This window comes from Aythya fuligula, chromosome 10 (genome assembly GCF_009819795.1).
Source record: "Aythya fuligula isolate bAytFul2 chromosome 10, bAytFul2.pri, whole genome shotgun sequence".
Lineage (NCBI taxonomy): Eukaryota > Metazoa > Chordata > Aves > Anseriformes > Anatidae > Aythya > Aythya fuligula.
This window is the reverse complement of record NC_045568.1, coordinates 17,283,453-17,294,596: the sequence shown is the minus strand read 5'-3', so window position 1 is coordinate 17,294,596 and position 11,144 is coordinate 17,283,453. Positions and strand designations below refer to the sequence as shown.

The 11,144-nt window shown below is 39.3% G+C and overlaps 1 protein-coding gene across 1 annotated transcript in view; it reads left to right on the top strand.

Annotated features, from left to right (window-relative positions):
- Nucleotides 1–256: 256 nt before the first annotated feature.
- MDFIC2 (MyoD family inhibitor domain containing 2) overlaps nucleotides 257–11,144 on the top strand; it is a 44,416-nt gene continuing 33,528 nt past the window's right edge. The window contains exons 1-2 of the mRNA XM_032193965.1: nucleotides 257–669; nucleotides 1,347–1,434. Of these exons, the coding sequence (XP_032049856.1) occupies nucleotides 1,347–1,434 (88 nt within the window). The 5' untranslated portion in view covers nucleotides 257–669. The remainder of the gene's footprint in view (nucleotides 670–1,346; nucleotides 1,435–11,144) is intronic.

Here is an 11,144-nt window from a genome sequence, read left to right as displayed (position 1 = left end):
GACCTCTTGTCCCTGTCCAATGCTTGTCTGTGCCCACCTGCCCTCCTGGGTGAGGATGGATTTCTGCCTCCTGAGCTCGAGGGATTCACAGCACTCAGCTCCCCACAGGATTAGATCTTTTTCTTTGCCAATGTGGCAGCTGTAAATAGGCACTCAGGGTCTAATTCATATACCCTTCATTATTTTAACTTGCATTTAGCCAAAACATTGACACATTTATCTGATTTGTCACTATTAATTTCCTGGTTCCCTTTTTACTTTCTTTCTCCCCTTGCAGATCCACTGGTTTACGAACTGCAGTAATAGCCTTTCCAAACCAATTTTTCTTTCACAAAGCTGTTGATTTTCTACCACTCCACTAGTGCTGGGACGCTGATTACCCCCTCCTTCCCTACCCTACCCAGCTCTAGAGGTGCATGCAAACAAAAAGGGAAAGAAAAAAAAAGAGAAAAAGAAAAAGAAGAAAACCTCAGCAATAAGTTGGCTGATTCTGGCAGCAAGACAAATCTAGCACCACACAGCAGGCAGGAAGAGAGTGCACTGCTCATCCTTTCGGTTTTGTCAGTGTATGGGAATGCTGGACATCAACACACAGCGAGGGATTCGGCCGAAAGCACTCCTCCTCAGCATCTGAACCCTGCTGCTTTCACCCCCGTTCGGAAGATACAGGTAAAAATAGAGAAATGCTTTAGCTAACTGGATTCAGTGAAAATATAAAGCAGTTAGAAGAAGCCCGGACAGCCTAATCTTATTCCTAGCAAGCAATGGAAGTAAACCTCAGTGTACGGGCTGATAGCTACTGTATGCATAATACCCTCAGGTACTGTAACTTGCATGTGATTCTTCTCGTTACAGCAAATAAATCGTCGCAAGTGGCAGTAAAGGTTTTTTTGGATACACTTGGTTCGAGTTGCCTTTATAAATATTTATCATTATTTACATAATTATACCTCTCCGACAGCAGGCTTTACAGCAACTTTGAACCACAATAAACAGGCAGGCTGGATGCCTCCTCTGTAGCCAAACCGTATCTGTTCTGTGTTGTATGTGCATCTCTTACCAGCATGTTACGACTGTATCACTCACTCCTTTCATAACGTAATTTATAGTAACCTTACAAAAGAATCCATCTACAAACAGCAACCATGTAATATTGATAAAGCATTTAGGAACAGAACATAAATTTAATGACTGAGATATTATATAGTATAAATAATCTGCAGGAAAAAAGTGTGTCTGTGTAAGTAAACAATCTATTATAGCTGGAACCTAAACAGAGAACACAGTTGTCAGAAACTTTCTTTAAAAGAAATCCTGACATCCCCAAATTCTTTTCTCCCCCACAGATGTCAGAAGCAGAGACAGAGAAGGTAAAAATCAAACCAGCAGAAAGTTTTGAAAATGACAAGCAAAATATTTCTTGGCTGAAGAAAGGTAAGCTGCATTGCTGAGTTATTAACTACTGGTTTGTGTTTGGAAAGATACACAACAAATTTTGCAGTCTAAATTATGGCAAGGAATTTTTACCATATTAATTCCATAGTTTAACACCTATGAGATGTACATGTACATTTGGTTTTGGTGCAGAATGGCCTAAATTACCAAAATTTAGAGTACACTGAAAGCTCATTTTTCCAACGTTTGCATTCCTTTGGAAGCTTTATTTAAGATCTATTGCAACACTAATATGTACAGACCATCCTCATTCCTGATGAAAAGTTTCTATTAAATCAAACCACTACTGCATTGGATTCACATTTGTAGGGTGTCCTCAAATTATTGGGGTAAAAATGAACCCCAAATCTTTGGATTTGGCAGCATGCTAACTTAGAAAAAGTCGCATCAGTTGTCATCAGTTTGTGGAATATGGACTGCCAGAAGTAGAAGTATTATAGAAGATGTTATAGAGGGAATTTCCAATTTTAAAGGCTGAAAATTGACCGGTGTTAAGTAGCTTGTTTGCTACAAATAATTGTCAAAGAAAGGCATTTCAAAAATTACGTTCTACTTGTTAAAATATTTTAGAAGACAGGCATGCGATTGTAAAGGTTTTCCTATTGCATACCGCTATATGCATAAAAAGGGAAGGTTAAAATATATTTCTTGCTGGAAAAAAATATTGGTAAATTAATATGTTGCTTATTACAAGACCCTTTATGTATGTTTGTTGGTCATAGCAGAATCACTTTATTGCATGTCATACATGTGCACACAAGAGAAGTATATGAATGAGGAGACTTTCAAGGATACAAATTACATATCTACAGTTAGGTGCAAATTTGGGTTTTAAAATGAAAACAGTTGTATTCTAATCCTAACTGATGTGTATTGGAAAGACTCAACAAGTAACCTCATTTTGAAAACATCAACTAGGAGGGTATTGAGGAAAAGGCCATTTATAGCAACTGATTACGTCACCTGTAAAATGCGCATCACTATTTTAAACTCATGTTGTTAATTATATCTTTTAAGCTGTGATAGGGGCTGCATTAAAATAGACCTAAATTATTGTCTCTACCTTGCATTTTTCATTGTTTATGCAGCACTTCCTCAAAATGAAAATTGCATGCTTAAGTAGAACTCACCGGCCAACATGCAGGCCTTGTTTGGCTGGACAACCAAAATCCTCCACTTGCAAGGTGTCAGCTGCACCAGTAGAAACTCTGCAAGATTTGCAATTTGAGCATCACAAAGAACGATATAGCTGATTGAGATCTGGGTCTGATCCTACAAAATGGCTTTGTACTTTAGCTGTAAACAGCAAGCACTTAACTGAAATGAAGATTTATTCCATCAGAATAGGGTACAGCACCAGAGACTGCGACTTTAAAAAAGGGGTATAGAGGGTTTTAACTGGTCCATGGTAAGAAGAGTCCACGAGCAGGGTAGGCATGAGCCCTCAGAGCCCCATATGGTTATTTATCCTCTGCACTAGACCTACTCTGGTAGCCAGTTACATCTCTCACACCTCTACGTTCTTGAGTTCATTTAGCTTGGGTAATGCTCATGCTTCATCTTTTATTACTAATCCCCTTCTTACAGGGGCCTACAGTTCTGCATTTCTAGGTCATTAGCAATATATATATATTTTTTTTTTCTTGGAGGCAGTAATCTCCTTCAGAAATCAAGCCAAATGCTGTCTCTTTACACCCCTTCTCTAAAATGCAGAGAAATGGGCCTTGAAGGCCTTGGACAGCAGCTGAGTCAGTAGGTAGCTGAAGTGTCTCAGAAGAGAAAGAATTTTTCCTTGAGATATGGATATGGGCATTATTTTATATTATATTGAAATTTGGTTGTTTAAAAAGCATTATTGTGTCTTTGCTTTACGCACTTCTGTGGTACACATCAGGTTCTTAGAAAAAGGTAAACCATACTGTCTGGAGCAGAAGCTCAACTTCTATGTTTAAGTGTTTTAAAAATACATTGCATATAGATTTCAGGCATTCCAATAAACAATGAATTGTGGAAAACAGACTTGTACTGCTTCCGTCAGGCACAGTAAGAAGACTATATGTTCTTTTAGCATCCAGTTTTAAAGAAAAGTTATTTTTGTTCATGGTTTTGTATTGATTATTTGTTCCTTCTAAAAGAAACAATCATGAACCACATAGTATCAGAAATAAACATAAAAATACAGGCGATGCTGTGGCTTTAGTATCTTTTGTAGACTTCTGTTTTTTCCCAATGCTTTGCAAAGTAGTAGTTCATGGACTAGTAGTGCAGTGGGTCAGAGTATGTTACCTGTTGGTTTCAACATTAGAAGCTGTTAGATCAAGGCAGGGGGAAGGGATTTTAATTTGGCTGCCAGTTATTTATCTTCCAAGTTTTTTGGAAGAGGATTTTTTTTTTTCTATCTTCCAGCCCCTACAAACTGAAATCAAAGCCTCATTTTGAAGGAATACTTTCACAAAGCAAAACAGACACCTAACCAGCCATGTAAAAAGTATTACAGAGAAACACTGAGCTGTGCTTTTAGGAACTTCCTTGGGCAGGAAACCCCCCCCCAAAATCCTACTCATGCCTCAACCTCTAAGCCATTTGCACCCAGTGCTGCACTCATTTCTCTTTTCACAAGTGCAGTGGAAGACTCCAGGGAGTTAAAGATGATGAGGGGAAGAAATAATGCTGCACAAGCCAGAACAGTCTTGGAGAGAAAGATCTACATAATTGTGGCCCTAGATTATATTTTTAAAATGAACAATGACATATTTACCCTCTCCTTTAATTTCTTGCTTATAAAAGCCTTTTAGGTGGAGGGCCTGAGGTCCTCCACAACATATAGGAGAATGTGGAACTACAGTGATATAATAAAACTGTATGCACGGAATCAGACTGGCAGATATGTGGTCTGGTTTTGCTAGGCTATCGAAAAGACCTAAAACATTCCTATAACATCCTAAGTCACCTAGCAGTGAAGTCTGGATCTGAACAACACCATGAGACACACCCTGGTCTGAGGGCCTGAATGAAGACAGAGGTGGTCACAGTCCTATCCCGAGAACTAGCAGGGAAAAGAATTTATACCAGCAATCTTTTCTGATAGTATCAACCTTTTCTGAGCCTCTTTCTCTGCGCTGTTATTTCTGAAGATGACACAAAGAAAACCTATTTGGAGAGCATGCATCAGATCATCAGGTGCATCGGGTACAAAGCAATGAGAAAAAGGCAGGTATTGGCCTTTTTTTTTATTTGTCTGACCTTAGCATCGGTGAGAACCAACTCAAGGAAAGCCAAGACACATGAGTAAAGCCAAACAACTGTTATTTTCTGCAGCAGCAAAGACAGTTATCTCCACTTGCTTCTTCACATGGAGAAGAGCTCTTCACTGGAGAAGGAAAGCAGGTTTAGATGGTGGTACAGATCTCCCCATGCAAATGTCTACACAACTTCAGGTCAGCGTGAAACATGGGCTGATTTGCAAAGAAGCACTGGCAAAGTTATCTGCATTGCTACCCTGAGAAACTAACGCAGGAATCCTCAGTGCATGCACTATTCCTGCTTATACTCGTTTTGCCCTGCCATACAGAAGTTATGTAAATGACAAAGCGTAAAAAATAATTATGCATATATGTAAAGAACATTTGATCTAACTCAAAGGAAACATTAAGAAACGTCCTCTGCATGGGCATGAATCCCCTTCTGCATCACACCCAGAAGATGGGCAAGCAGCAGACCGTCACACCCCAGGCAAGAACCATCTCTGCAGGCTCCTAATCCAGCACAGCTCTTAGAGGAAGCCCTATGAAATCTGGAAGCCACACAAGACATGCCCTTAGAAATGCAGTGCCCAAGGATGAGTAACACTCCCAAGGGACTGACCAAGGGATGCTCCTAGCTCGTGCATCTCACTCACAGCCACAGATGTCTCCTCCACGTGGACCAGGGCTCCTTCCACCACCGTGGTGATCCTGCCAGAATAGCAGCCATCTGGTGGGAAGGGAGGTCAAAGCATCGCTAAATTCACACCAGCTTCAGCATGTGGCTTTTGGAGATCCTTACAAACATTTAATCTCTCAGCATCACTTGATGATTACAGCCATATGGATACATGGGAGCAGGCAGGAGCTTATCTGACTGACGTTAGGCGGTAAAAGGTGGCACTGATTTTGCACAGGGGCCAGCAGTGGTTTCTTCACTACTTTTGCATCCATTGCTAAGGACTGAGCACAAGGTAGAAAGTGCGAGGGCCTCATACTGCCCTCCTACGGTTACATCCCAAACTGTCCCTGGCAGCCCAGGAACGCAGATCCAAGTTGCACAGAAATGAAATTTCATTTCGGGATATTCTCACACAAAGCCCTCCTGTTTTATGCTGCCCAGCTGTGTACACAAATGCCCTCCATATATAACTTCCAGTGAAAAGTTAATGAAATGGCTTCCTTGCTCTCCTGCCAAAAATATAACTGAAATGCTAATTTCAAGACTTTCTCCAAAATAGCCCCTTTCTGCACTAAAATTCTCATAAATCAGAAACATTTTGTCAAAAATAAGCCTGTTTTCATTGTCTTGCAAAGAGTAAGGAGTCTAACCCTGATTTCTTTAATCGGCTGCTCTAGCCAGCAGATTTTCGCTGTAGGCTAAAATTCAGCCCTATATTGAGGGTCAGTGCAAGGTCAGCACTTAAACCATAAAATAAGGCTTAAGTGGTAAATAGAGCCTCTGTTCGGGATTATATTTCACCCCTCCAAGGACCACAGTTCATATGAAAAGGGAGATTTACTCATATCAGAGACCTGGCTGTAGTGACATTATTCACATTATTCAAATAATCTCTTACTCCAGAAATAATCCCATTGGGTGAGGTTGTGCCACCCTTCTGAGCGACACATCCCAGAAATCTGAGGTGGGAGTAGGCAACTCCTAACTGCACCCTCCCCATAACACCCCATAGCCTTGCCCAGGGATATATTCCTGGAGGAACTGCAAATAAACTCATCTCTTGCAGCACTCAAGCATCTTTTCCCCAGCATACCCTTCTCCCTGGATACCTAGGGGTTTTAAGAGACTTTTCCAAAAAGTAATGAAGCAGGAAGGATACCATGCAATGAGACTGGTTTTGCACAGGGGGAATTAGCCTCCAAATCTCTCCAGGGTTTCTCATTTCTTTCAAAACCTTCCAGCTTTCCCCTGATTTTCAGGGGCTGGAGTAGCCAGCATGAGGTTTGCGCTTTGGGTTCAGAGAGATTATTCTCAGCAAAGTGTTCCAATCCAACTTGCATCACTGCATTTAGGTAGCTAAATGTCATTTCCATAATTTATTTCTAAACTCAGAAGTCAATGAATGTAATTCTACATACACACTTGGACATTTGTTTCCTGCATTTTGCTGACTTGGGTCCAGAAGCTTTTTCTCTTTTCTTCAAACCTGAATTAAGTCATTGGACTGAAAAGCTTTATAGAATACCGATAGCAAAAAAAAAAAAAAAAAAAATAGCTCTCAGTTTCATGCAGCAGAAAACACCAAATTCTTATAAAATGAACACTGTTATCTAAGCAGACTGTTTCCAGATAAGAACCACAGACACACACACACCGAAAAACACTTTTAAAAACTGATGACAAGGACCCCAGGGGGCTCAAATGCCTGGAAGATGCCTTGTCAGCTTCAGGACTATGACCAAATGAATTAATTGAGACAACCCTTCCTTTAAGTTGTAAAACAGCAGATTTAAAGACTCTCTTCCAATGGAGAGGAAGTACATGAAACCTGCAATGGTCCCAGCTCACCACTCCTAATTATGGTTTTATAAACTGAGTGGTCCTTGATCTTTGAACTGGAAAGACCTCAGAGATGTAAGACTTCAAATACTGCCACATAGGTGGAATGAATGTACAGTAAGGAATGGCATTTCTTTAGATGGTAAGGTTATCTTAAAGTCACTCTCCCAGGCTAGACACTTGTTGTAAAAATGTAGATGCAAGGTTTATTTAGGTTTGTCTAAATTTTGTGAATTTCCACAAATGGATGAAAAAGATTTTTGTTTAACTGCCAATGCTTAGGAAGACCTGAAGATGTGGTATTTTTTATTTATTTTTTTTTAATTCTATCATTCACCACATAGAAGTCTTCCAGAAGAATCCTATTCTTCATTACAATAGGGCAAAATTTTCAGGATTTTCCCACTGGTTGAATGAGTGCAGCCAAAAAAAAACATAACTCCACATTAAAAACACAGGTAGTCAGTCATTAATTTATTTTTTAGTAGTACGTGTGTTACAGCAGAACCCTCATTTCTCCTCCTATATTCAGGACTAGAGCATCTCCTCCTGCTCCATCAGGAACAAGGGCTGGTAGAGGTGCCCAGTGCAAGTGGAGCATTCAGGCTGCCCCTCTCCTCAGCACCTCCCAGTAGTTTTCCTACTTTGACTCCTCTTGTTCCCACACCTCTCCCTTCAGCTTACTGCTGCTCCCTGTTACTTCATCCTCTGTGTGTTGAACCTGGGAGTCTGGTGCCTGCTGGGCAGAAAAGCATATGCAAAAACTAGGTGCTAAAACCCCCGGTGTCAGTCAAGTTTCTTTATGACTCTTACTACAACTGAGATTCATCTCTTTGAAGAGAATTGCACAAGGCTTCTTTACCACCTAAGAGATACTTAAGTGGCACAGAGATCTTTGCTATCCCCCTAAACTAGATTAATTTTTATTTTATAGGAGTGAAACAGTCTCTTAGGGTCTCCTGATTATATATAGTCTCATTCTAATTTCAGTCTTTAATCTGAATAAACATGTTAGAAAAACACAGACACAATTAACTTAATCATAAATTCAGATGGATTGTTTATTATCTGTCTACTTAATGTGCTTATGATTGCAGCAGTTAAACATGATAATGTTTTCTCTCACACATAAATGAATATACACAGTGCAGAAATATGTGCAGGAAGAAAAACTTCTGCCTGAATATGTCAGTAGGCTTCAGGGATAAAGTAGATGCAGTGCTCACTGTTATGCTCTGCAGAAAAACACAAACATTGCCTTGATAGTGTTGAGACATCTGAGAACTGATTACTGACAAATTATGTTTCTTCATATCTTTGAAAAAAGATGCCTAAATGCAGTTTCAAAAGAAGGAAAATGTTATTGCAGCACCAAAGCTGCAGGTAGCAACGCCATTCTGCTATACTACTGCACCTGTGTTTAAGAAGTAGACATGTAGATTTGGGTAAATAAAGTTACTTCAGTTCTTCAGAGCAAAATACGGGTTTAATCTCTATCCTCCTACTGAAGCAAGCATCAAACATCAGATTTACAGAGGAGAGCTGTCTGTTATGCAATCTTCATAGACATAGTCGTCAAAAAAAGATTAAACCCTTTTAACACTATTGTCCCTTTTGGTTGCATGTCCATGGCAACTAACGTGTGGCAAAATACAATCACATCCTCAAATACTTAATGTCAAAATTATAGTTAGAATCTGATTCTTCTTCCTGTTCCCACAGGATACGGAAAGTAAATAATTTCAAGCATGTGTTCAGTTAAATCTGTGATTATTACTCACGTAGGCTCTTCTCTGTCATTAGGGTAATTTTTTTTAACAGCCTCATAGTATAACACAGTGAAGTTACACTTGGCTTTGAAATATTCAACTTTTAGCTAAATTTAAAACGCTACTTTCCCCCCCCTCCCAGACAAAAAACATTTGTTTCTGTCGTCTCACTCTTGATTTTCAGATAAAGCAGCACTCACCCCCATTGTTACTGTATATCACTAAGCCAAATTCAGCCTGGTATTTCCTACCTCTAGCCTTCCTAGGGTTTCTGACCTGTGTGTTGACAGTTAGAATAAAAAGTGCACTTCCAGGTTAACTCTCACCACATTTCATGCTGGTTGTTTGCATGATTCTCACTAAATACATGGAGCTTAGAAATAACTTGAGGAGTCTTCGAAAAATAGAGCCCATCCTCAGGCAACGGAAACTTTTATAGGACTGCTTCTTGTACATATTTTTATCAGATGCACTTCTTTCAACTTTCCATCCTGGGAGCTACACTCACATTGAAGCCATTGAATGTTCAATGGCCAAAAACACACTAATTTTAACTTTGCTTTCGATGATTAACAGAAGCCCAGTGTACCAGGAAATCCATATTGTTACGTGTATAACTCCAAATTGACACTAAATTTAAATTTAATGCCTTATAGTACTGTCATATGGACATATCTATGCTGACTGCAAGTCCTAAACTTACATCATGGTTGATAAATCAGTCAGTACTCCTGACTGAAGAGAGGCCACTTTTATAGTGCATGGGCAAAAGAGAAGAAAGGGGAGGATAAAAGAACAGAAATTTGGAAGTAAATGCAAGCCCCTTCAATTTCCCTTCACTTCTTCTCAAGGATTGCTGTCACATTAGTACAATAAAAGTATATAAAATTATATAATTTTTCCATCCACTAATTAAATGGAACAAAGTTACATTACTAGATTTTTAAATCTTTGAAATCCATGCTTATACTCTGGGGATAATACAATAAAAAACATGGTAACAGACAGAAGAAGTCAAAATAACCACAGGAAAAAAACCTATGGCACCTGGTGGTCATTCTGGTTAGACAAAGTTGTGACTGAATGTATCGACTTCAGATATTTTAAATGTTTAATATTTTAAAATACTACCGCAAAACAAGACAAAAGTCAAATGTGAAGTCCATTTCAGTTTCCAGCTAAGCAATGATTTTTTGTTTGTCTGTTTCCAGTTTATTTATCATTTAAAAGGAAAGTGACCTATGAGCTGCAGATAGTCACTTTGGGGGAAAAAAAAGTTTAAATTTCTTATTTCCAACAGAACAGCCAGAGCTGTAATGACTTGGGGTTTTACTTATTGTCATTTCTAGCTGGAAGCATCATCCCAAGGTGTTTACCAGAGACAGGGACATTGCACAGAACCCCAGAGGCTGTCTCCAGAGATTCTCTGTTGAACCCACTCAGATTTGGGTCAGGCTTAGGCTGTACCAAAAAACATGCATGCACATACCAAAAAAGCATGCGCAAGCAAGTAGGAGGCAAAGGAAGCAGAGAGGCAGATGTTATGAATAATATTCCTATTACAAAGATAAGCATAATCAAAAAACTGATGTTATATAAATACACTGAGCCTGCTTCACCTAAGGTTCTCTGAAAGCTCCTTCTGCAGATGGACACCCTGAATTCAGGATGATTTTCCTTGACTCACTCTTTGTCTCTAACTTTACATTCAGACGTCCCAGCAGAGATGGCAATCATCATGCAAAGAAAATAACTATGCAAAGAAATAGCAGAGGAAGCTTCCCCAGCTCTCACTTGGAGGGAATCACCAACAGCTGGAGAAGGATAGTGAAGTCTCCTTGCTTTAAAAAAAATATTCATGAAAAATAAATAAAATATAAAACTAAGCAGCGGTTTTTACAGTATGACACAGCAGTATTACTTGCATTAGGCCAATTTACCACTTATGATAGCAGTAATAGCACTAAAAGCCAATAAAAGCGGTCTGTTCGTTCAGAGATTGGCTTTTATGGCTTATTCTAAATATTATCAAGTGAATAAAAAGCTGTCATTATAGTGTCTAAAAAGCCTTCGTACCTTGTAAGCAAACAGTGTGACTTTGACAAATAATCATTAATATGCCTGTGTGAGACCAGGGCTAAAAGAGAAAGAAAAAGG